The sequence below is a fragment of the Panthera onca genome, chromosome A2, assembly GCF_046562875.1.
Source record: "Panthera onca isolate mPanOnc1 chromosome A2, mPanOnc1 haplotype 2, whole genome shotgun sequence".
Classification (NCBI taxonomy): Eukaryota; Metazoa; Chordata; class Mammalia; order Carnivora; family Felidae; genus Panthera; species Panthera onca.
The window spans coordinates 78,837,638-78,864,259 of record NC_138340.1 but is presented as its reverse complement, the minus strand read 5'-3'; the positions used below and the strand labels follow the sequence as shown (position 1 = coordinate 78,864,259).

Sequence of the window (26,622 nt, the reverse complement as noted above, 5' to 3'; positions counted from 1 at the left end):
TAGGGTTTCAGTGTGGCTAAGGAAGCAAAGGTCTTTCACACCCACTTAGCAGGCACATCACCCATCAAAAGGACACCTCTAAGGTGGCAGGTACTGAAAAGCTATCTCTGTTCCATCATCCAAAGGAGTGCACCCTTCATGAAAACACTCACAACAGAGAAACCGAAAAGCAGCCTAGAAGATGTTCAAAAGCGGGGAAAAAGAGAGAAATCACCACGGTAGATAGATGGCCCTGGGGTTGCCTGGCAACCATTTTTGCTAACACCTTCTCCCAAAAGAGAACAGTTTGAGTCAGCTCCTGAGATTTCCCTGAGGCCAGGGCTCCGACCACAGAGGCCCTAAAGCTGGGGCCCTGGGATAGGAAAGCAGTTCACTACAGGGGAGCCCTGGGGCCCTTTCGGCAGGCTTACCACTTACCCACAAGAGGGGGCAGGAAATGGGAACCATTCTGCTTAAAGGGACATGTTCTCCCTAGCAGGGCTGGTCCTAGGGTGAGAAGTGCCTCCTTAAATGTGTGTCCTGGGTGCCTGCCTGCCTCTTAGTCCTAACCTAGCTCCTGGGGCGATATTGTGACCCAATGCTTAAGAATGTGATCTCTGGAATAAGCCTGTCTCTGGGTTCAAATCCCAGTTCTATGACTTCCCAGCTGTATCACCTTGGGTAAATCACTTACTCTCTCTGAGCCTGTTTCCAGTCTTTAAAATGGGGTTGATACTGGTAATTGCCTCATAGGGTCGTCATGAGGATTACGTGAAATAATGCACATTGAGCTCCGTGCCTGGCACCTGGTCAATGCCCAATAAATGGCAGCTAGGATGGTTATTTTTAAAGACACATAAGCAGCTTCCTAGAACCCCTTAAACCAGACCTATGGAGTCAGAATCTCTGGGAGTGGTCTTGGTGGTTTTGTTTTTAAAGAGCTCCTCAAGGGATTCTCAAGGTGGATAGGATTGAGAACCACTTTTCATAGCCAATAAACAGTGGTTCAGAAAGTTTGAGAAACAGCAAAGCCACCTGGGGAGCCTGTTTAAAATGCTGGGGCACCTGGGCGGCTCAGCCGATCAAGCGTCTGACTTTGGCTCAGGCCATGATCTCACAGTTCGTAGGTTTTAGCTCTGCATTGGGTTCTGTGCTGACAGGTCAGAGCCTGGAGCCTGCTTTGGATTCTATGTCTTCCTCTCTCTCTCTCTCTCTCTCTCTCTCTCTCTCTCTCAAAAATGAATAAACGTTAAAAAAATTTTTTTAATGCATTTCTTTGCTCTACTCCTAGTCCTTCTGATTCAGTATGACCACAGCCTGGAATGCTAAGGAACTAGAGATCTCAATGCAGGGTCCCCAGAATGACCACACTGATTTACTGAAACGGATTCACTCTCGAAAACTAATAGCACAGGGACATCGGTTCCACTCCTTTTGATTTTGTTCCCGGCGTCCTCAAAGAACCAGGGACGAACTGTTGACCAAGGGTGCCTACTGAACCCCAGGCACTCTGCTGGAGCAGTAAGGATGCTGCCTGGTGCCTAGAAGTGGACGCAAAGAGGACCCAAATGCCTGGTCAAAGCAGCAATCATCATAACAAAAGCTTACATTATTAAGTACCTACTGGATGCCAGATAGCACCTCATTTATTTTCTGCAAATGAGAAAACTGAGGTTCAGAGAAGCATCTCACCACCCAGCTAGTAAGCAGCAGAGGCAAGATCTACAAAACGCTCCGTGAAACTCGCCACTCTGCAACGCCAGGGCACTTCTGTGCTAACATATACATAACATAAAATTTGCCACTTTAACCATTTTTTAAGTGTACAGTTCAGAGGCATGAAGTATAGCCACACTGTCTTGTAACTGTCACCACCATCCATCTCCAGAACTTATTCATCTTTCCCAGTAGGAACTCTGTGCCCATTCCACACTAACTCTCCTGTTCCCCACCTCCCGGCCGCCGGCAACCACCATTCTACCACGTCTCTCTGAATGTAACTACTCTAGGAACCTCATGTAAGTGAAATACACAATATCTGCCCTTTCATGCCCAACATACTCTTAAAAAGGGCCAGATTCCACCTTGGTCTGATGGGACCAAGCTACGAATGTGTCTCAGCCATCTTTATAATCTGGCTAGTGTCATCAGTTTGGGTGTCCTGTCTCTCCACGCCCACCCCAGGTACCCATGACCTACTGGCATGTTGAAGCAGGGCAGCTCCCCCACTCCGGCCAGAGAATCCCATGTAGCTCCAGAGACTGGATGCGCTGGTAACTGCTTCCATGCTCAAAGAACCTGTCCCTGAGTCACTTTTATCTTCCCCACTATGGTGACCTGGTACCACTTTGTCCTGCTCTAGTGAGTACTTAATTAGCTTCCTTCTTTTTCTTTAAGCACCTGATCCTTTAAAATTGGCAAGTGGCATTGTGTTATGAAACCACAGGTACAAGGATAAAGCATCTACATAAAAACAAAAGCTTTCCTCACAGTGGGATTCCAGCTTTACTTAGAGGCAACTGGGCAAGCCAAGTCTAGCCCCTGAATGATAAGGATCCTCAGCCTTAGCCCACTTGCAGGAAGGGATTTCCCAGACTATCATCATTAGTTCAAGCGCCTCAGGGTCCCAAGCCAGGTCCGTTTGGCTGAAGTGGCCAATCGGAGTTCTGCCACGGGAGAGAATGAGAGAGAGCCAGCCAAACAGCATCAGCCAGAGCGCACCATCGACACAACATTGCACCAAGAGTTTTAGGACAGAGAGACACGGAAGTCAGTCCTTGACATTGGGTTTCCACAATCTGGAGAAAAGGCCAACCCGCCGGCTGAGCTTCTCCCTCTCCATGATGGCTACATTTGATTACTGCAGTCACATTTGGACTCCCAGTGGTCAGGCCCCACAGATTTGCCCTGTTGAGGTGAGACTGCAGTGGGGACCCCCCGGAGCTGGATGTCCCCATCACCCAGGGCTCTCTTCTCCCTGGTGGAGCCTTGGCTCAAGGCAATCTGTCCATGCGGTGCTGCATCGGCCTGGCGGAGAGGGAGGGGGCAATGCGGTCAGGGAGCAGGGCTCCTCTGACCCTCCACGGGGGTCTGTCTTGGTCTGTGTGGTGCCGGGGGTGCGTCAGCTCACCCCCATGTTCTGGGATTCTCCCAGTGGTGCCTTGTCCACGGATAGTTGTTAGTTGCTCTTGTGAGGAGGAGTGAGGTCAGGAACGACCCATGTCACCATCTTGGTGGCATCGCTCCTATTGCAGTCACTAAATGATCCTGGTTTGCAGTGTAAACGGTGGGCTACCTCAGAGCATGGGGTCCCTGGGTAAAAGGGAGTTGACTGGGACAGGGTCTCACTGCGTCTGCCTCTACTGTTTTATGTCATAAATGAAACGGAGTGTCACGAATGGAAGGTTGGCCCAAAGGATATAAACACAACGTCCACAGAACACCATGCAGAAACCGAATCTGCCTCACTTTTCTAAATCAATTCTGACCAGAGACAGCCAGCCCCTGACAACCACTGGCTGGAGTGAGCATGCCCTTATGGTCCTAAATAATGCCACAGACCACTTGGAGCACAGCTCAGCAGCCCTCAGGAATCAGACTTCCTCTCCCTTTCCTATTTTCTAGTCCTTAACACGGAAATCCTGAAACCAGCTGCTTTGCTCTCCATCATGTGCATCCCCATTGCAGACAAATCCCATGGGTAATCAAACTGCACAGAACGCCAGTTGTATTTCCAGCCTGACTTTAAATATAAATATAAACTGAAATCCTTAATGCTTCATCATGGTGCTTTTGACATCAGGGGCCACCATATAATAAACGCCGTCATTATCAGAATCAGCACCTCAGGGTCTCCTCTACCCACAGTGAGGGAGGGTGGGCCACCCAGAATTAGAACCTGAACTCACTACTGTCACTATTTAGGACAGATTGGAACTGAAGGTTTGAAGGAGTCATCTTGGAAACCTTGGGAGGAGAGCTTCTTGAGGGAGGGATGGGGTCTTCTCTCTTTAGACCCTCCTAAGTGTAGCCCATTGCTGGGGGATAGTCACAGGTCTGTATACGTCTGCTGAGTATTCAGTTTGGTCGACTCACCTGGAATGTAGGCCTAAGACACAGACAGAGGGTAGCAGAGTATTTCTGTGAATACCTCAGTCTACGTTTCTTGTGTTCTTACTTTTCCAGCCTCACCTTACACCAGTAATTCTCTATCAGGGTGATTTTGCCCCAGCCCCAGGGAAACTTTGGCAACGTCTAGAGATGTTTTTGGGAGAGGAGCCTCTGGACTCTACTTGTAGAGGCCAGGGATGCTGCTAAACACCCTGCAATGCACGCGACAGTCCCCACCATGAAGAAGCAGTACCGCAGCTGAGAAACTTCGTTCTTATTCTCTGCTTTGCTAGTTTCCGTCTAGTGCCAGCCTTTTTTCTTTCTAGAACATTCTATACACTCTCACACTTTGGGCCTTCACGCATGTTGCTTCCTTTAACTCCACCCTGGCCAGCCCTGGAAGCACATGGAAACTTCCATTCATCCTCTAGGTTTTAGTGCAACTAAAATTTCCTCGGGGAGGCCTTCACTGAGCCCCTAATGTAAGCTAGGTCCTTCCAACATGGCTTTCAATGGCACCCTGATTTTCCCTATCAGAGCACTCACCACGGTCACCATGACTTCTCACACTTGCCTTTGCCATTAGGTTGGAAGAGCCATAAGGCAGGGGCTGTGCTTTTCCACTGCCGTATCCCCAGGCCTTGTCTGGTGCCGGCACACTGTGACAGCACACTCGGTCTCAAATGCACGACACAGACCAAGCTAAGCAGGACACTCAGAGGCTTAAGTTATGATCCCATCACATGGGCACACCCAAAAGAGAATGCGGTAGCTCTGTATGCACTGATAAGGACCGCTCTGTAAGATGAATGGATATGGCAAGACACCAGGCAGTACCTATAGTATGCTAGCATCTGTGTTGGGTAAGTGAGAAGGAAAAACGTATGCGTATCTACTGAAAGCAACTGGGGACAGGGGGAGGAGGGAGGCTTCCTTTTCACTGCACACCTTGTTGAATTTCGTAACCCACGAACATTATTAAAGAAAACAAGAAGCGTTTAAATGAGTGTGGATATGTATAAAAGTCTACATCTTCTTGAAACTAAAAAAAAAAGTTATTCATGTAGAATGATATCCGATGAGAACCCAGCACAGGGAACTGTGTGTAGAAGCCAAATTCACATACAGCATTTCAAAGTGTGCCCACCCTGTCTGACTTCCTGTTTTGGAAGGAGCCAGAGTCCACATGAAGACACAGGCACATGGAAATGCTTGTATGTGTAATGGATACTCATTTTATGAGGCGCCTGGGTGGCTCCCAGTCAGTTAAACGTCTGACTCTTGATTTCGGCTCACGGCCGTGGAATCAAGCCCTGTGTCGGGCTCTGTGCTGGGCGTGGAGCCTGCTTAAGATTCTTTCCCTCTCCCTCTGCCCCTCTCCCCTGCTTGCACACACTCTTTCTCTCTCTCTAATAAAAAATAAAAAATAAAAAAATAAAGAGGTACTCATTTTAGAAGCTTTATATTTTCAGAACTAGATGGCTTTGGAAACACGTTCTCTCTGCTTCGCGGTCTTGGTCCTGGAACCCCCTCTACCCCATCAGCTGGGGGCAACTCCAAAGCTAATTCACTCTCCAAGCCCTTCTTCTCCTTCCCAGCTTTCCTCCCTACCACCTGGAGGCCCCTCTGTCTCTCCTGTCCTTTCATCCCAAATGCTGGGGCTGGGCGAGATGAGAGAGATGATAATGAAATGCCAAAGCCAACAAATTGTTGCTGCTTGTTAGCAAAAGAGGAGGCAGGTAGGCTTAATGGAGAAGGAAGTTGAAATTAATGGCAAAAACGAGGTTTATCTGTGTAATCTGTGGACTTGGTCTCTCCCCATCTCCTATTAGCATAGATACGGAGGTGTCTGTATAATGACAAAGGGGAGCTGTCCACACTTTCCCATAAATCTCCACCACCTGTCGCTGGGTCCCTGGCTCGGTGTCTAGGAACACTTCACTCTTACCAGGTCACTTGCCATCCTTCCCTCCAATTTGCCACAACGGCAAGACTCCTAAACCTGAACTGAACATGTTCCCATGCTCCCTGCTTCTGCTGTGTTCCCCCCAACTCTGCCAGCATCTCAGGAGAGCAGCAAAGTCTCACCATCACGGCAAGGTCTTACAGGACCCTGAGCACTTTTCACATTGGAAGCATTCCACAAGTGTACCTCCATCAAAGCAAAACATCTGGGAACATGAAAACACAAATGCCCAAAGTAACGAGCATAGGTTTCCAAAAGGCCCAAACAAGGATCTATTGAGGACTTTCTTGTCTCAGTGACCAGATAAAACAACTTATCGATCATTTTCTAAATTATTGTTTACATCTCACCTGTCCTCAGAACTCTGTAAACACTTCTTAGCCTCAGGCCTGAACCTGCCTAAATATTTTTTCTACCTCTTGATAAAAACTTACCAAACTACATATCCACTGTGCACCATTAAATACATGGATGTCACAGAAATCTTTTTTTTTTTTTAAATCACTAGCTTTATAAAATTATGATAACCTGGTTTACGATGAAAATGAAACTTCTGATACAGTAATCTCTCTTCCATTTGTCGCTGGTTAGTTAAAAATCCAAGTTAACCATAACAATAAAGTTTTCTAGAAATAGCTTCATTAATAAATGATAAGCATAATCATTATAACAGTTAAAAAAAAAAAAGGACAAAGGCAAACAGTAAGCGCTTACTATGTGCTGGGTCCTTTTGTAATATCTCAGTCAATCCTCACAACCCTGTTACTGTCTCCATTGTATAGAGTTCGGGGCACTTATGCACCACATGCACCCCGTTCCTTAGTTAGGAATTGACAAGCTTAAAAAAAGTTCAGGTGAGACAATGAGAAAAGAAGACCATCCTTCTCCATCACAGCGCTTTTCCCCAATTAGCTGGAAAAAAAAAGTCTTCAGATAAATCTCCGAAGCTAGAGAGAAGATTATTTTAAAAGGTTAACTAGATGAATAGCCTTCCTTGGAATTTTCTATCCTAGCTGAATTTCACATCTTAGATTAGGCTAATAAGATTCCTGGGACCCCTCCTCTTAAGGAATCTCAGTGCCTCATTGGTCCACACTGATTGAAGCCAACTTACTCTCCCCTCTAGGCAACACACATCCCTGAGTTTTGAACTCAGACCCTCAGTTTTCTCAGAGTCCTCAAGACCACATGGCATTTACAATCTATTCACAGAATATGCTTGTTTATGAAAGACAGTGATGTTTACCACCAGGAGAAGATACAATGAGAAGACAGACCCACGGTGTAGTAGTTTCAGATATTTTTAACGGGAAGGCTTCGTTTTATTGTTGTTTCTTAAAAAACAGCCTGTCTGGCATGCCTCCATTTCAAATAGAAGTACATTCAGTAGGAAAAGTCAGGTTCAGCAGTCTCAAAGGGATCTTGGGCGAATGTTTAATCCCACTCCCTTACTTTGTAAGTGAGAGAAGGGGCCCAGGGAAGGGAAGGTCATATATGACCTATGTTCCCAAGGTCATATAGGGGAACTGTAGGAAGATGACCCAAAGCCCTCTCTTGGGCTCCTTTGGCGCTCTGGCTGCCCTCCGCATAACCCCATGCAACCATGTTCAAGCACGGGTCAGCACACCTTCCAAACCCAGGTGTTGATCTGGCAAGGTGGAAAAATGTTTGCCAAATTCCTGTCAACTGTGCTTTTAGCTAACTTTAGATGAAATAACATTAATGTAAAGAATTCCTTACAGAAATTCTGAAGCGTTAACATTTCACACTGATACAGGTGAATGGAAGCCAAAAAAGGCGAAAGAGGAATGAAGAAGGAAGTATATTCCAATAATCAGGTTATTCAAAACCACTGCAAGCCCTTCCTGGGTCTTCTGAAGCTGTGGCCAGACACAAGCAGAAGGCGATACTATGTTTCTTCTTTTGCATTTCCAGGCTAACTCTCCTGGCTGAGCTTAGTCTACAAAACATATCACATGGTGACAATATTCACAGCAGCATTATTCACTACAGCTAAAAGGTGGAAACGAGCCTAACGTCCATCAACAGGTGGCTGGATAAATAAAAACATGCACAGGATGGAATATTATTTAGCCCTAAAAAGGAATGAAATTCCAACACATGCTACGGCATGGATGAACGATGAAAATGTTATGCTAAGTGAAATGAGAGATAGGGAGGGAGAGATAGAGGGGTGGGAGAGGGAGAGAGAGAGAATCTAAGATAGGCAACTTCATAATAGAGACAGAAGATAGACCAGAGGTTACCAGAGGGCGGAGGGAGAGCTATTGTATAATGGGTACAGGGTATCTGGTTGGGATGATGAAAAATTCAGAAAATGTCCAGTGATGATGGTTGTACAACATTGTAAATGTAGTTGGTATCCCCAGATTGTACTTTTGGAAGTGGGTTAAAATGGTAAATTTTATGTTAAAATTTTTTACCACAATTTAAAACATCACATTAAAAAGTGGATCATGCCCCTTCATTACTCAGTTAGAATTCCTACCCTTTCTTTTATTCACTCACGGCCATTAAAGCCCAAACTTCTTTTCAAGACTTGCTTCCTACCAATAGTGTCATGGTCAATGTGTGTGTTTCACACACATGGATAGACACGATCACATCGAAGCCCCTTTGTGTCCTGGAGACCCATCCACAAACACGTGTCCACCTTGAAGCCACCCACGTGGGGACTCCAACAAGAAGGCCCATGGCAAGACTAATGCAACCAGTGTTTCTGGAGATCCCTGCAACCAAATATCCCGACACGAGTCCCAGCTCGACCCTTAAATTCCTCACCACGGGGGGAACAGGTATTTAGTGCTGTATACTCTCCCTGTAAAGAAAACTATATGCACATACCGGGGAGACCTTCAGGGATTGCTAACCCAAGCCTGCTCCTCCAGGCCCACGAACAAAGAGATTTCAGCCCATACATGGCTATTCGGTGAACTCAGCAATTGCACGTTACACTGAACAGTGGGTGCCCTTAATGCAAACGCATATAATTAGGAGCTAAATCTTTGTACCTTTACAGGACAAAGGCTATAATAACCAGGATGTACCACTTGTGACTTCTGAGGAGAGTAGAGCTTTTCATTTTTCCTTTAAAAAATCTATTTCTCACAAGGCGAAGAGCATCTGAGAGCAAGAGTCTTTTGAAAACAGAAGCAGGGAGGAGGGTGCAGAATATGAGTTTTCTGTGTTATGGTCACAATCTATCACCCAGGCCTGAGAGGTGCCAATGGGTGCCCTACCACGACCTCTGTTCAACTTTAAGGTTTCACAACCTCGTCTTCTGCGAAAACCTTGGCATTGCCAGGGGCCTGAACACCGAGTCCCATAAGCTCTTAAAGATTTCCAGAGTTCATAAAGAAAAACAATCCCTAGTGATACTTTCCATTGTCAACATACATGGGCGTTTAGCGCAAATAAGCTGCCACTTATAAGAAGTCCACTCCACATCACTCCCTTGCATGTCCTAAAGACACATGGCAAGATCACACTAAGATATTTAGAGGCAAGCATCTTTTGAATAAGGTTTCGTTCCCAAAGTGCTTAATTAGCAGGAACACTATGCTAAAGAACTGTCCTTGAATATGCATGCATTTTAACCTCCATGCTATTTTTTCTAAAGCACAAATTTTCCTCTCCCTGGATGGTCAGGAGATCACTGGGCACAGAAAACCGACTGTCTTAGGTGTTGATCCACAAAATGAGGTCTGTCTTTCCAAGTAGGTTTTAACTGCCTTACAGGGCGATATCCTGGTTTATGAGGGAGACCATTCTTTGGAGTCTTTCCTCCATTCGTTTTGGATGAGCAATGCTCCCACGGCCTAGTTATGGCTGAACTCCTTCCACACTTCCCACCAACCTCTTCTGCCCCCTCACGCCTTCCTCCCACCCCAATTCCAGCCAACCATGTTTACAAGACACCCAGTTAGTAAATCACAATTCAAATGAACCCATCCATTTGTTCGGCAGAAAGTGGCCTCTGGAGTCGCTCCATGTGAATAGGCCAGAGTTACATATGGCAGGCCCGCAAACGCGAACAGGATATGATTTATTTATGACGACCATGTGTGTTTGATGCCCAGTTCCAGCAGGCTGTGGCTCCCCTCCCCTGCCTCAGTCTGGGATGACCTATCTACTCACTGTGTCCCATTTCAGGTACTGTATTTCCACGCCGGGGACACAGAGATGGGCGACCGGCTGGGGGCTGCACACACAGATGTCCCGAACCCTGCTGGCCACGTAACAATCTGTGACCACACACAAAGTGGGCCAAACATAACTTGGTGCAAAGGTTTGCCGTGTACAATGGTTTCCAGTGGAAAGTGGAGAAGTGGCGGCTGGAACCACTGACCATGTGGGGCTCATTAAATTGTTCTGTATTTACCTATAAGGAAGGCTGGGATGCCGGCGAGGGGAGCCCTGCTCCTCATTTCAGAGATTTCAACACCCCCCCCCGCCCCCCATCATTTGGCAGTGATGCTCCAAAGGTGAATGGCAGATCTGCATCAGAAGGTCCAAACGTGGACCTCAACTAAACTGCTGTAAACTTCTGCCTTCCACAGTCTCCCCCCTCCCCCCCCCCAGTTGTATTTATACTTTGAAAGAAGTTAACATGAAGCAGTAGTCACCTGGGCGTGCTCGATTTTTGACAAGCCTTAGTCACTCTGTACCCAGCAGAACAATTCACATTATAGTCGAAATCCTGTGAAGATTGTGCCACACATGCTAACACTAAAATGCCAGTAGCTCCACTTACCTTCTTTATTAAGCCTCATAACCTCCCTGCTTTTTCCACCCTCTTTTCCAGCCTCTTCTAAATCTACATCTGCAGATGAAAAAGAAAAGGAAAAAAAAGAGAATGAGGAAAGAAAAAAAAAAAAGATCAAAAAGGGGGGAAAAAGCCAAAGTCAAGGGGGGCAGGGAGAGTGTTTATTTGCAAACAGATCGATATAAATACTGTACATGAAAATCTTTCAAAAACTGACAATGCAACATTTTCTCCCAAGTCCGGATTGCCATCTACCTGGCCCAGATAGGTACCAAAAAAAACTATGCAACCAGCAACAGAGTAGCCTTTTAAACAGATACACCGTGGGGCTGTGAAAGCCCACCCCGCGGGCTGCCACGGGGAGCCGGGCACAGACAGACAGACAGACAGCCCTGGCAGCAGGGCCTCTCTCTGTGCATTGATGATCTGTCTCTGTGTGTATTTATTTAGAGAGAGAGGGAGAAGCATGGAGGACACCGGGGGCCACTCTCTCTCTCACACACACACTTTTTCCCAGTGGCTCTAGGTGAATGGAAAGGTTACAGGATAATAAAAGGAGGAGGAGGCGGTGGGGTTCTTACTGTCGGAGCAGTGTAATTTGGCGGCGTCGATCCAGGAGGACCAGGGTTTGCCCAGAAACGCCTCCGGACTGGGCACTTTGCGATCCAGTGTCGCCATTGCTCTTCCTTCTTGTTGCTTTTTCCCTGTTCCTTCGGCAGCAGCAGCCGAGAGACACGGGATTCGAGAACGCTCCGACGTCATCTTCGGAACGTTCCGACATTGAGTGCTCTGAAAGGGGGAGGGAGGGAGGGACGGGAGGAGGGAGCGGAGAGGCGGCGGAGGAGGGGAGAGCGAGCGAGGGGGAGGAGCCGGAGCCGGCGCTCGGCGCCCGGGGCCGGCAGGGCTCGGCCCGGCGGTGCGCTGCCGCCAGAGGCAGCAGAGAGGCGCCTGCAGCTCGCCGCGCGCCCGCCCGCCCGCCGCCTGCCGGCCCGCCCGCCGGGGGAGGGGCCGCGCGCCGGGCCAGCGCCGCGTGCCGGGGCCCGAGGCTGCAGCGCGCGCGGGCGCCGAGCTGCTGCGGCGCCGCCGCCGCCGCCACCGCCTGCGCCCGGCGTCCGGAGCCCGGATCGGAGGGGCCGGGGCGAGCGGGGCGAGCGGGGCGGGGGTGCGAGCCGGGAGAGGCACGACCCGGGGCCGTAGGCGGGGTGGTCTTTCCCGCGGAGTGGCCGCCAGAAGACGGAAAGTTTTTGCATTCAGTCCTTCCAGCGTGTCCTTCCCTCGCCGGCTCCCTGTGGTCCACCGTGAGGCGCCCCCGCGACCGAGAGGGGAGGAGCCGCGCAGGTGTTCCCCCCTGCCCCCCGATGAGCATCCCAATCCAGGGAGGGGACCCTGGTGACCTCTCCTCCCAGCCACCGCTCCCTTCACCCTTTCTTCTCTGTCTCGGTGGACCTTGGACCGTGGAGGATTCCGGGGATGCCTTTGGGAGCTGACATCAATGGGTAGATGGAAGTGGTTCTAAAAAGCAGGTGAGTTTGGGGCGAGGGCAGTTGCCTACCCATCTCAGTGAGGCTGCGGGACGTGCAAAGCTCAAAACTCAGGGCCGCGGTGCCCCCAGTTTCCCTGCGCGATGCGTGTCTCGGGCGCCCGGGGAAACCACTGCGTAGACCTTGCTCCAGGATCAGGATAGCGGGAGAGCACATTCACTTCTCTCGGAAAATGATGCTTCCAGGGCCAAGCCCCTGGAGCAATTTCCAGCGCTCCCCACGGTGGTGGTTCCAGGGTGGCCCGGATTAGCGCCTGCAATCTATGGCCAGGAACCCGACTCCTGGGAGAATTCAGTCCGGGCTTAACTCTGGCCAGCTAGAAAGGAAGCGTTAGATTTATTTCCTCTGGATTTGGGATGTTTGATGCTTTAATTGAGATTTCCCCTTTCACCCTAGGGGTAGGCAACAAAGGCCTTAAAAGGTCTTCTGGTATCTCTCTCTCTCTCTTTGAATCCTTTCATTTACTAGGACTTACCTAAAATAGATGGACACTCCCTCACAATTGTCATATTTTTCATTTTCCCCAGTACCCTTTTAGTTCTTACTACTCTGCTTCTGCCTCATGGGGGAGGCACACTTATTGGAAGTTGCTCTGCACAGATGGAGTTCTGCCCTGGCTATGCCATCCAGTGCCCCTGCACTTGGCAAAGCCAGGGTTAGGATGGGCCATGAAGGAGGAGCTGTGGATTGGTCTCCAGTTGTGATATTTGTATGAATGGGCTTATGTTTTGTCAGATCCAGACAAGTTTGATTTTCCTCTGCTGTCTTTGGAAGGGTTTCTACATAGGAACCACTAAATGGCGAAGATGCCAATGAGTGGAGAATTCTCTTTGTAAGGGTTTGTACTATTAAGAAATATTTATTAATTACTGACCTAGTATATGCTAGACACTGTGGCATATCCTTCCAAATATCCATCCATCCATCCATCCATCCATCCATCCATCCACCCATCCACCTTTTCAACAAATATTGCCTGTCATGGACTAGTGTTTTCAACAGGGGAAGACAAATGAGACCTAGCCCAGTGTGGAGATGCAGTCTGGTGGTCTCTGTGGAAGAAGGAAGGTGTGAAACTTATCAGCCACTTGGAAAAAAACAAGTACAGTGACAGGCACCCAGGCAGTGAATGTGTGCTCTCTGAGAGCTATGCCTGTTCATAGGAGGAACTAAGATCTAGTTTGGAATGACCAGAAAATGTGTCACAGAGAAGATAGGATCTGCTGTGCATCTTGGACATTGGGGAGGATTTATCATGGTATAGGTGAAGACTTGTCTTGCCGAGGGAAGGAGAGCGATGGTCACAGATGTTTCAAGCCAAGCACAAGCTTGGTGTGTTTGGGGTTGAAGGTAGTTTACCTGGGATGGTGGGTTATTGTTGGGGGTTTGGGATTATTGTCAGGCCTGGTCAAACTATGGAAGGCACTGAATGGTGGCCTAAGGAGTTTGGGTTTTTTTTTTTTGTTTGTTTGTTGTTTTGTTTTTTGACAATGGGAAGCCCCTTCAGTGGGGCTTACTCTGCAGTGTAAAGGTAAGTAGAAAGTGTGACTTAGAAAGGCCGTGGTGTCCCGGATATATTGGATAGGGAAGCAGGTTAGAAGCAGTGCTACAATATTCATGGTGTGGGGAACTTTGGTGGTCCCATGCAGGTGGAGAAGAGGGCACCTCATTCAAGGGTATGTTGTATGGCTGGATTTGGGGAGGGAGAGAGCACAGAGGCATAAGTAATTAGATCCTGGAACATTTTTCCTTTCCCCTACTGCCTTCTGATTTTCCTTCCATTTTTGTATTTATTCCTCTATTCTGCTTGCAAGGGAAGATGTAGTAGGCAGCCTCTAAGATGACCACAGTGATCCCCACATCCTGGTATCTATACCCTCATGTGAGCCCCTCCCCTTACACATGGGCCGGACCTAGTAACTTGCAGCTAAACAAATAGGTATAGCGTGACACTTCCAAGGCTAGGTTACAAAAACGACTGTGGCTTCTGTCTTATTCACTCCTGCTGTCACTGGCTGGCTCCAAGGAAGACCACTGCCATCTTGTGAGGTGCCCTAGGGGGAGGCACATGTGGCAGGGAACTGAAGGAGGCCTCTGGCCAACAGTCAGTGAGGAACTGAGGCTCGTGGTCCAACAAGCCCATGAGGTACTAAATCCTGTCAATAGCCATGTCGAGTGAATTTGGGAACACATTTTTCTCTAGTCAAGCCTTGAGATGAGACCACAGCCCTGCGCACGCATGAGAGACCTTGGGGCAGAGGCCCCCAGTCAAGTCTGTGTTCCTGTGTTCTTGTGTTCCTGACTGCCTTAAACTATGAGATAATTGATGTTTGTTGTTTTAAGTTGTTAAGTTCTGGGGTAACTTGTTACATAGCAATACATAACTCATACACAACGGTTTGGGTATAAAGTGTTTAGTGTTATCCTTGCCAGCTTAGTGGGACTGGTTTACTCTAGTATCTCCTATGCTGAGTTTTGTAATTTACCTTTATCTCCGGGTATTCAAGTTTTGGCTCTTTATTTTCATTTTATTTATTTACTTATTTTTAATTTGAGAGAGAGCATGCATGAGCAGGGGAGGGACGGGGGTGGGGGGGTAGGAAGAGAGGGAGAATCTTAAGCAGGCTCCACACTCAGTGCAGAGCCTGATGCAGGGCTCAATTCCAAGACCCTGGGATCATGACCTGAGCCAAAATAAGAGTCGGGTGCTCCACCAGCTGAGCCACCCAGGCACCCCAAGTTTTTCTTATTTAAACTCAATCACTAGTTTATGGAAAGAATTGTACAATGACAACAAGGTCATGATGTAACTGTTGGAAACAAATCTTCACTGAGAGCAATGCTACCACACTGATGGCCATTACAACCCTGCCGTCCATCCTTGAGGTGTGTGGAGAGTAAATTGATGAAGGGACTCAAGCCCAATGGTTGGGGGCTTCCAGAAAATTCTTTCTCCCCTCCCAGGAACCATTTTAAACCACTCAAAAACCCAAAGGTGGCTTATCATAGGAGGAGTCAGGGCACCTCAGTCTAAGAAGAAATAAGGCAGTGCTTTGATATTTTAACATTAGTTTACTCCCACCCCCGCCCCCACCCTCAGCTGAGCCTCTCAAGTAGAAATTACTTCTACACAGAACCCTGAAGCTGGTGTGACAGCCTAAATATCATCCCCTTCTAGCAGGGAGCATTTTCATTTGTAACACAGGAAAGTATGGTCTGGAATCTAAAAGTGGTTTAGCAGCTCTACAAAATAGACATTAGATACATTGCTTATTTAACTGATCATCAGAATGGGTATACATTATTGCAGTTAGACTTCCGGAGCATAATTGCGGTTTCCACTCTCAGCCTTGCGCAGTCTCTCCACTGACTATAGAGATAATAATACCAACTTTGTGAAACTCTAACCCACCTATGACTTTGTAACTGGATAACATGGCTGTCAATTAAATTATACCACTGGGAGCCAGAGAATGAAGGAAGCGTTGCTCATGAAACCACTGGACTTTTACACTTGGCTTTAGATGAAAATTGAGGTCAGTCGGGAGTAGTATTTGGGTCAGCGTGGTGCATATATAGTATTATATACATGTCTATACTTATGTATCAACTATACGTATGGCAAAGTTATTGCAGACTTGTATTCCTTTCGGTGGTAAAGAGTTACAAATCGTGTTAGTGGCAACAAGAATCTTACACATTCTTCACACTGACCTGCAGAAGTCATTTAAAGCACATCAGTGTAACATCTGTGTGATAAAACCGTCTAGCAAAGGTGTAACCACCTTCCTCCCTTCATGGGTAATGTTTGGGAAGATAAAAGGGGTGTAAATATTTTTATTGTTTTATTATCTTTCTTAGAAAAATAACAGGGGCGGGTTTAATTGAAAAAGAGACTCTTCCATAGACCAGATAAAGAAATCAGTTCAACAGAGATGACAGTGGAAAATACCTATTTAATTTGAATAACACCTGGTTCTGGAGAGATGTGCATCTAATACGCAGCCTGCATTCACTTAGTCTGATTCATGGGCTGCTTTCCCTCATTACTGAAAAGAAGAGAAGGGGTAATATTAGCTCTCTCATTTGAGGATATTAAACTCCTGCTGGGGTCGAGGCGCTGTGCGTGCACCCTACTTCCTACCTAGACCGATGTTGGGAGCTCCCTGGAGGCGACGAGGGGAAAATGACATTCCATTAAAATGAGGCATCCCTGGAATTGTTTGATGTTCTTTGTCTTAATTGAATCCATCTATCCCATCTGCCACTCTTCTCCCTAAATTTATTTCCCTCACCCACTCTCTCTCTGCGAATTGTAATTGGGGGGAAATTTGTTACATACGTTGTTACCTTTTATAAGAGCTCCAGGCTGCATCTGGAGGGCAGGTGTGCTGACTCCCTGGCCTTGTTAGACAAGGCTGCCTGCCTCTTCCCTGCCCCTCACATGTTGCTAGATCAAAGAGGACTGGGATAAAAGACCCCCAGTAGCAACGGGAGTGGGAAAGAAAATAGGCATTCCAGGCTTTGGGTTATTGGTTTCACTCTAAGGCCCTAGCCATGCGTCTGCTCTGAATAAACACGGACTCCATTAATAAACAGAACTACAAAAACATGCAACTTGCATTCTGACTTTGGCAGAAAGGCCAAAAGGGGAATGTGTTATGGGGAGGTAAAGCTGCCTTGCCACCCCAGGCAGATTCATCTGTGACTTTGATCTCCTTGGGCTTCCTGAAGCACTCTGATGTTGCAGGGTGAGGAGGCCTCTCTGCTCCCCGCAGTGTGGCAGAACCCGCCCCATCTCTCTCCGTTTCTCTTTCTCAGGGGTTAGACAGGAGGAGAGAGAGCATCTCTTTAGCACTCCTGTACAATTCACTTTTGGCCCTTAACCTAAATAGAAATACATAAAAATTTAAGACACATGTCCACCCCTCCAAACTCACCAGCTAATATAGTGGGGGAGGCAGTGCAGGGTGGAGGCCAGAGCACTGGCTTCAGTTGGGCAGGTATGCATTAGAATTGCCCTTCAGTCATTTGCTTGAGAACCTTTCTTAATCCATCCCAACCTCAGTTTCCTCATCTATTAAATGGGTACCAAGGCTCTTCTCTTCAGAGTGTCGTGAGGACTCTCGTGAGATGCCAGGTCTTGAGCCCCCCCGTGGGGGCCTGGCACACAAAGGACAATTGTAAATGTTTGCTACGGTTATTACTTCAGTTGCAATATGACATTATTGCAATTAATGCAATTATTGCATTATTACATCGTGCAGACAACAGCTGCCAGTCAGAAACAGGCTGACCCTCTGATGCCAGGAGGGCTCCTGGTGCTAGGAGGGCTTCTGACCATCCTTCTACTTAGAAAGGAAACTCCACAGCCACCTTGAAAAAGAAACGCAAAGCTGGAGGCATCAGGATTTTGGACTACAAACTCTATTACAAAGCTGTAGTCATCAAGACAGCATACAAACAGACACATAGATCAATGGAACAGAATAGAGAACCCAGAAATGGACCCACAACTATATGGTCAACTCATCTTTGACAAAGCAGGAGAGAATATCTGATGGAAAAACGACAGTCTCTTCAACAACATGCAGAAGAATGAAACTGGACCAGTTTCTTACACCATATGCAAAAATAAATTCAAAATGGATGAAATACCTGAATGTGAGACAGGAAACCATCAAAATCCTAGAGGAGAACACAGACAGCAACCTGTCTGACCTCGGCAGTAGCAACTTCTTACTAAACACGTCTCCGGAGGCAAGGGAAACAAAAGCAAAAATGAACTATGGGGACCTCACCAAGATAAAAAGCTTCTGCACAGAGAAGGAAACAATCAACAAAACTAAAAGGCAGCCTACGGAATGGGAGAAGATATTTGCAAATGACATATGGGGTAAAAGGGTTAGTATCCAAAATCTATAAAGAATCTTTCAAACTCAACACCCAAAAAACAAATAATCCAGTGAAGAAATAGGCAGAAGACATAGACATTTTTCCAAAGAAGGCATCCAGATGGCTAACAGACACATAAAAAGATGTTCAATATCACTCGTCATCAAGGAAATACAAATCAAAACCATGATGAGATACCTCCTCACACCTGTCAGAATGGCTAAAGTTAACAGTGCAGGAAACAACAGATGTTGGCGAGGTTGTGGAGAAAGGAGAACCCTCTTACACTGTTTGTGGGAATGTGAGCTGGTGCAGCCACTCTGAAAACAGTATGGAGGTTCTTCAGGAGGTTAAAAACAGAATTACCCTATGACCCAGCAATTGCACTACAAGGTGTTTACCCAAAGAATACAAAAATACAGATTCAAAGGGTTATATGCACCCCAATGTTTATAGCAGCATTATCAACAACAGCCAAACTATGGAAAGAGCCCAAATGTCCATCAACTGATGAATGGTTAAAGGAGATGTGGTATAGGGGCGCCTGGTTGGCTCAGTCAGTTAAGCGTCCGACTTCACCTCAGGTCATGATCTCGCGGTCTGTGAGTTCAAGCCCCGCGTCGGGCTCTGTGCTGACAGCTCAGAGGCTGCTGGAGCCTGCTTCGGATTCTGTGTCTCCCTCTCTCTCTGCCCCTCCCCCGCTAATGCTCTATCTCTCTCTCTGTCAAAAATCAATAAACATTAAAAAATAAAAAAAAAAAAAGATGTGGTATAGATATACAATGGACTATTGCTCAGCAATCAAAAAGAATGAAATCTTGCCATTTGCAGTGATGTGGACAGATCTAGAGTGTATTATGCTAAGTGAAATAAGTCAGAGAAAGACAAATACCATATGAGGCAAATACTCATATGTGGCATTTGGGAAGGAAAAAAAAGAGGGAAGCAAACCACAAGAGACTCTTAACTATAGAGAATAAACTGCAGGTTGATGGAGGGAGGTAGGTGGGGGAAGAGCTAGATGGGTGATGGGCATTAAGGAGGGCACTTGTTGTGATGAGTACTAGGTATTATATGTAAGTGATGAATCACTAAATTCTATTGCTGAAACCACTATTACACTATATGTTAACTAACTAGAATTTAAATTAAAATTGGGGGAAAAAAAGGAAATTAAAGCTCCTTTTCCTTTGTATGGGGCTACTGTCCTGCATCACCTGATGGAGACTTCTGTCAGAAACTTCTGCCTGAAACTTCACTGGACAGGGACTTCAGGGCAAGATGCATGTCCCTGTTGTTCTGGGGAGGGCCCTACAAGACTTTTCTGTTATTCCAAGAAACAGCAAAATCCAAAGTGTGGTTGCAGGCAAAACTGTTTTTGCATGACAGTGTAAATACTTGTCTTAATAGTAAGCAGAGTGGGGTCTCTGCAAATTATCCCCCCCCAATTTATTTGTCTTTTATAAAAAAAATTAATACTGAATCCTAAAAATCACACATGAATGAGTGTGTTCCCAGGAGACAGTAAAACAGTAGTGATGAGGGGGAAATGCCCTTTGAGTATTTGCTTCAAATGTGGTCCCTACCCTGCCCCCAGATCACTCCCTTACCCCCAAATCTGAGGGCAGCTTTTCATACCATTTTCTAAACACTTACCTATGTATATATTTATCATTACAGGCATAGATGATATTGCTGCATGTATATTCTAATTTTCTTTTAAACATGAACAACATCATTTGGTAGAAATACGTATTTTATCCTTGGTTGAGAAAGAAGCCTTGCATAAACAAGATTGACAGGGGCAACAGACCGTTTTGTGGATATTTTTCTGCAATTTTCTTTTTTCACATATGCGACTGCATGTTATTATGTATGGAAATACCTCATTCTTTTAAATTGCTGCATAATATTCCACAAAATGTTCCAGAGCCTGCCTGTCGTCCTAGTGATAGACATTGAGGTTTCTGGTTTTAAAAACATAGGGTGGTCAACATCTTTATTTTTATAGCTGCTTCCTGGGCACATGAAGAAGTCTTTCTACCCAAAAGTACAATCACTGGGTATGTGCATTTTAAATTTTCACAGTTTGGCCAAATTGTCTTCTGAAGTAGCTGATCGATTCACGCTCTGACTAGCAGCATAGGAATGCCCCATTTCCTCACGCCCTAACTCATACCCAACGTTTTCAAACACTTTAATTTTGCCAAGATTAGGATTGAAAAAATCTTATTTAATTTCTATTTCCCTCATGTCTGGTATATTTTTTGAGCATTCGTTCTTATGTCCACTGTGTTTTCACACTGTAAATTGCCGTTAGTATCTTTTGATGATTTGTTATTGGTATTTTTAGATCCTTTTATTGATTTGTAGGAATTCTGTCTACATTCTAGATTTAGAGATTTTGTTCGTTTGAAAATAATGTAATTTTCCAGCTTGATGCTTTTCTTCTTTTAACCTCATGTGGGGCATCTTTTCTATGCACATTTTTTTTTTTCCATTTGTTTGTAGTCAGATGTATTGGACTTTTCCTTCAGGCCTTTTGCATTTTATGTCTTGCTTAAGAAGACCTTCTCTTCCCCTAAGGCCATAAAATATTTTCTTGTATTTTTTCTTTCTGCTTTACAGGTCTTTGTTTTCACTTTTAGCTCTTAGATATTTTTGGTTAATGATGTGAGGTAAACATTTTTATTTTTGAGCTTTTTCCAAACAGCTACCAGTTTTCTCCAGGCGTATATTGAATAGTTTAGACTTTCCACAGAGATCAGTCATATACTCGCTTCCCAAATACATGAGTCTGTTTCTGAGCTCCCTTTTCTGTTCCATTGTTTGGCCTGAATTTTCCGTACCAGCTCCACAGTTTTCATTGCTCTTGTTTTACACGTTTTGCTGTGTGTTAGAAAAAAAAAAAATGTTTCTTTCCTACTATGGATTGAGAATACTCTGTCTTGGTCTGTTCGAGTTGCTGTAACAAATTCCCCCGGACCGAATGGCTCATAAACAACAGAAATGTATTTCTCACAGTTCTGAAGGTTGGAAGTCCAGGACCATCGTACTGGAAAGTTCAGAGTTCAGTCACAGTTTCTTGGTTTGTAGATGGCACCTTTTACCATGTGCCCTCATGGTGGTGGAGGGGTGAGGGAGTTCTTTAGGGTCTCTTTTATAAGGGCCCCCCTGCACGACCTGATTAATCTTCCTTCAAGCCCCAAAGGCCTTACCTCCTGACACCATTAGCTTCAGGAGTAGGATTTCAACATATGAATTTGTGAGGGGAACACAATCATTCAGACCATAACACTCTATCCCTTAAAAAGGATTTTTTTATTCCTGAGAAGTATGTTACGGGTGTCATTGTTCACCATTTGTCATAGGACATCTCATGATGGAGACTGGGCCATGTTAGGAAGTTCATTGGAAACCTGACCTCATGCCTACTTCATGGGTACCATAGAGGTGGGCCCAATGGCTATTGCCAGCTTGGACTCCTGGTGAAAGCTTCCCCTAAGGTGATTTTCCAAACCAAATATCTAGACTCAGGAAAATGAATTGTTGAGAGATTATTCTTCCTACTAGAAAGGGGTGAAAAGGCCAACCCCTGTGGTTAGTGGTTGAGACTCTCTGGGGATATTCCCATCTGTCAGTCATCCCAAGGCAAGAAGAAGGAGCCATGGGCACAGAAGGCTGGAGCAGAGGGAGGGAACAGACCTGCGACCAGGGCTGAGCTCCCCAGGTTTGGGGAGCAGGCAGGTGGGAGCCTCTTGCTGGCTGGGAGCTGGGCCAGGCAGTGTCCAGCAGGGGAACCTCTCTGGGATGATCTAGCTATGAGTCTGGAATCCTTCAGTAACCAGTCATAAGGTTTTCTGTGTTGTCTTTTCTTTTGCTTCCCTCAAGGTTTTAAATGACCTGGTCTTAGGTAGCTGTGTTGTGAGAAATCTAGTTAGGGGCTTACACTTATATGGGAGCCATAGATGTAGGGTTGAAAGTGGCTAGCTTGGGGCATATGGGTGGCTCAGTCTGTTGAGCATCCAACTTCAGCTCAGGTCATGATCTCGTGGTTGGTGAGTTCAAGCCCCACATCCAGCTTGCTGACAGCCGGTCAGTGCAGAGCCTGGTTTGGATCTTCTGTCCCCCTCTCTCTGCCCCTTCCCCACTTGCACTCTCTCAAAAAATAAATAAGCATTAAAAAAAAAAAGTTGCTAGCTCTACTTCCTGCCAGCCCTGTGTGGTAGCAGCACCATTATTCAAGAGAAGATGGCAGTCCTGTAGCCCCAAGAGGCGGCTGGGCACCAAGTGAGCAGGGGATACCTAAGCTTGTGAGCAGCCCCCAATAGCCCCTAACACCTTTCTCTCAGTCCCAGCCCAATACCTTCAAAAGGAGGAAATCCTGAAAATGTGAGGCCAGAGTTTGGGATATATATATATGGAAAGAGAGAGAGAGAGAGAGAGAGAGAGAGAGAGAGAGAGAGAGAGATTATTTATTTTGAGAGACAGAGACAGCACAAGTGGGGAAGAGACATAGAGAGAGGGAGAGAGAGGTTACCAAGCAAGCTCCTCACTGTCAGCTTGGAGCCCAATGTGGGGCTCGATCTCATGGATGGTGAGCCATGACCTGAGCCATATCCAAGAGTTGGGACGCTTAACTGAACTACCCAGGTGCCCTTGGGTTATATTTATATGACAGGAAATAGAAGACTGGTATCTTTAAGGCCATAAGACAATCACTGAAGAACGTAGAGTAGAGCCCGGGTGTCTCTTGCTTGGGGGCCATCTTGTTCATAGATTAATACTTCCCAAGAAGGATACTAAGGCTATAAATTTAAATTTCCCTGTAGGCCAGTTTTCTCATCCAGGGATGGTCTTGCTGCCTCCCCTCCAAACTCCAAGGATATTTCGCAATGTCTGGAGACCTTTTTGGTTGTCATGATGGGGTGGGGGTGTACTCCTGGCATCTGGTGGGTAGAGGCCGGGGATGCTGTAAATTCCTGCCATTAGATGCATGGGAAGAATTTATCTAGCCCAAAATGACAGTGATAGAATCCAGAAGCCCTGATGTAGGACAACTAATTTCCAGTTTCCTTTTTTTCCTTCTTCATTTCCAGAGAATGAACACCTAACCCTCAGCAACCTCTTTGTCATCATGGGCTTTTTTCCTCACACAGGCATCCAGTCAGAGTGTGGCAGGGCTGTGAGACCTGTCATCCATCGCTATGAAGAAAAAGGGTCTTTTTCCTTCCAATGGATGAAAGCCAAATTATGTTATTGGAGGAATACTATTTGTAGAATCAAAGGAAATAGCTATGGTTGTTACACAATAATCAAGTAATACGGTCACCTCTTTCTTACTCTCTGAATCCTTTTACAGACCATTGCTTACCTACTCTAATGGGAAAGTTGATCAGTGCCGAGCCACCCGTGCTAGATAGCCTTTATTATTCCCAACTTACAGATGATGAAATTGAAGTGGAGAGCAGAAGTAAAATGAAACCTGGTTCCCTCCTTCTGGTTTCTTAAATTCCAGAGTTATCAAACACCTGGCCATGGCCATTGCATAGGTTGTGCACTGTAAAACTGTGCCGCAGTTAAGGGAGTGCCATTCACAGCACAGACACCATAGATTTATTGTGACAACTTTCTAGGCAGATGGCATGAACGTGGCTTGTTCTAACAAAATCAGGACCATAAGACTATTTTGTAAATAGAAGTAAAGTTTCTTGAAGAAAGTGGGCCTTCCCCTAATGCCCACGAAGGCACTAAATAGACTAGGAGAAAAGAAGGAGAGTTATTGATAACTCTTTATACACGTTAGCAGTTTCAGCTGGGAGTTGTATGGGAAACACGGTGCCTTGTGTGATGGAATAAATAAAACGATCTTGCTGTGTAAATTTGGTTGTTCATACTACTGTTCTGGTGTCAGTCATCCTGAGCTTGGCTTGGAGGAGGAGACATTGACATGTTATATCACTTTATAAATTTGGCAGCAGGAGGTACAAAGAGTGTCGTTTCAATTATGGATTGACCTATGATTGATTTAGCAACGTATGTTGCCTAGTTTGTGATCGATGCCACGGAATGGCAGGTGCTGGACTCTTAGGAAGACGAGGGCAGATGTTGGAGCATTGATCAGCTGATGAGCTCTGTGTAGGCCCCACACAGGGCAGATCAAATCTAAGTAAAGTATTGGAAGGTGGGAGTGATAGTGTCCCATGTGTTAACAGAGCCTATCTGAGCTTTTGTCCTTTGTAGCTGTGGAACCATCTTTCACACAGACACTACTCTCCAGCAGAATTGTTCTAACTTTGTTCTGAATCTTTAGTGTGTACCATTGATGGTGCTTTTAGGGGGAAAAGGCCTCACCAGTCGCCTCAATTGAGAAGGCTGTAATTTTTTCCATCTATGCAAATACCTTGGCATTCAGAGACTCTGGCTGATCAAGAAAAAAAAAATTGTCTCTTATGATGCCTAGTAATTACTCAAGCTTGGGTAGGAGGTGGGGCATTTGAAGGAATCACAACCCTCATTTTCTGATTTGAATAAGAGAGGTTGACAGCCTGGCCTTGCCTGGCCCCGTGCCAGGTGGCATAGACTGTGAGTGGTAGCTTTTGCGAGGAGCTTAGTCTAGTTTGAGGGAGACATGTGTGCAACCAATGATCGGAGAACAGGATAGCCTGTGAGAAGGTGCTATTCCGATGTGCAGATGATAGATGTTGCAGGTGTCAGAGCAGGACAGGTTACTTGTGGCCGCGAAAGCTTGGGACAGAGCAGAAATCTGAGCTGGCCCTGGGAAAGACGGTGGGGGTGGGGGGGCGGGGAGGAAGGACAGGAATAGTTAGTGCAGAGTATGCGTGGGGGACAGTGGCCTTAAGTGAGAGCCTCAGGTCACATAGACAATAATTCCGTAAAACAAAGCCCTCAGTGGAAAACAGGCAAGTCACAAGGGGATTTGGAATCAGGAAGGGCTTAAAAGTGTTACACAATGTTTCCAAGATTAAAATCTACAGTATGAGATAACATGAGTATAATACTGTATGTTCTGAGGCAAGTGGCATATTTCTTTGAGAAATGCTTTTTATCAAGAGCAAATCTCCAAAATTAGGGCTCTGTTGATCTGAATGAGCTCATCAGGTGAGAAACTTGAACTTTTCAAGATTCTTCAGCCATCTGGTCGGCATGTTTAGAAATTGCACCCAACTGTACTGATAAAAAGGAACTCTCTGTGTTTGGGGTTTACCCTAATCCTCCAACTGGGGGTCGTTTTCAAAGGCAAGTTAAACAGACTTTTTATTCAAAGTTTCTGTCTAAGCCTTGACCACATGGCTGCGTTTGCCTGGGGAGTCCTGGATTATACAAAATTATTAATAGCTTCTCCTTTCAGATTCAAAAGTGCCCTGGTTTTGGTGATAAATTATATGGCTATCCTAATTCTAAGTGATTCACCATGGACTCCTTTTGCTTACTCTGTGAATCCTCAGGGACCAAAAGGGATGCTTCTAGCTCAAGGGTATTTGCCCACAAGTGCAATCTGTCTTTTTGAAATGGTTGTATTTTTTTTCCCTTTGCATACAAAGCAATTTTTACAAAACATTCAGAAGAAAAACAATCAGCATAAATGAGTTATCACAAATATAGAAATAAATTTTAATATTTTGATATATATATAACTATATATCTGTTTATCTGTCATAAGTATATATATAAATATATATATAAATAAATGTATATATGTAAATAAATATATATATATATATTTTTAAGTTTATTTATTTTGAGAGAGAGAATGAGAGAGACAGAAACCCAAGCAGGCTGCATGCTGTCAGTGCAGAGCCCGACGCAGGGATTGAACTCATGAACCATGAGATCATGACCTGAGCCAAAATCTAGAGTTGGGCACTCAACTGACTGAGGCACCCAGGTGCCCCTGTCATATATTTATGTACTTTTAAATCTCAGTCTCCAAACTGACTTTACTCAGAGTAGCATTCCATATATACAGATATAGATATGGATGCCACATAAAATTATATGTTGAGAACTATATAACTGTCAACAAATAGATGAAATCACCCTTTTAAAATAATCACTTTTAAAGACTATGTTGTAGGGGTGCCTGGGTGGCTCAGTCAGTTAAGGGTTGGACTTTTGATTTCGGTCGTGATCTCATGGTTCATGAGTTCAATCCCTGTGTCGGGCTCTGCACTGACAGGGTGGAGCCTGCTTGGTTCTCTCTGTCCCTCCCCCTCCCCCACTTATGCTCTCCCTCCCTCCCTCCTTTCCTCCTTCCCTCCCTCTCTCTCTCTCTCTCTCTCTCTCAAAGTAAATAAATAAACCTTAAAAAAGAAAAAGACTGC

General features: G+C 45.7%; 1 protein-coding gene and 1 long non-coding RNA gene across 7 annotated transcripts in view; one reads left to right on the top strand and one right to left on the bottom strand.

Annotated features, from left to right (window-relative positions):
- ATXN7L1 (ataxin 7 like 1) overlaps positions 1 to 11,661 on the bottom strand; it is a 244,631-nt gene extending 232,970 nt beyond the window's left edge. For 2 of the 6 annotated variants that reach the window (XM_060633791.3, XM_060633792.3), the window contains exons 1-2: positions 11,423 to 11,650; positions 10,830 to 10,898 (exon numbers count right to left, since the gene is read on the bottom strand). In XM_060633791.3, the coding sequence (XP_060489774.1) occupies positions 10,830 to 10,898; positions 11,423 to 11,603 (250 nt within the window). In that variant the 5' untranslated portion in view covers positions 11,604 to 11,650. Of the gene's footprint in view, positions 1 to 10,829; positions 10,899 to 11,422 lie in introns of all 6 variants that reach the window. The other 4 variants (XM_060633793.3, XM_060633794.3, XM_060633802.3 and 1 more) reach the window with 3 other exon arrangements.
- Positions 11,662 to 11,756: 95 nt separating this feature from the next.
- Positions 11,757 to 26,622, top strand: part of LOC132679867 (uncharacterized) — a 36,635-nt gene continuing 21,769 nt past the window's right edge. The window contains exon 1 of the long non-coding RNA XR_009610362.3: positions 11,757 to 12,364. This is a non-coding gene — a long non-coding RNA (uncharacterized LOC132679867). The remainder of the gene's footprint in view (positions 12,365 to 26,622) is intronic.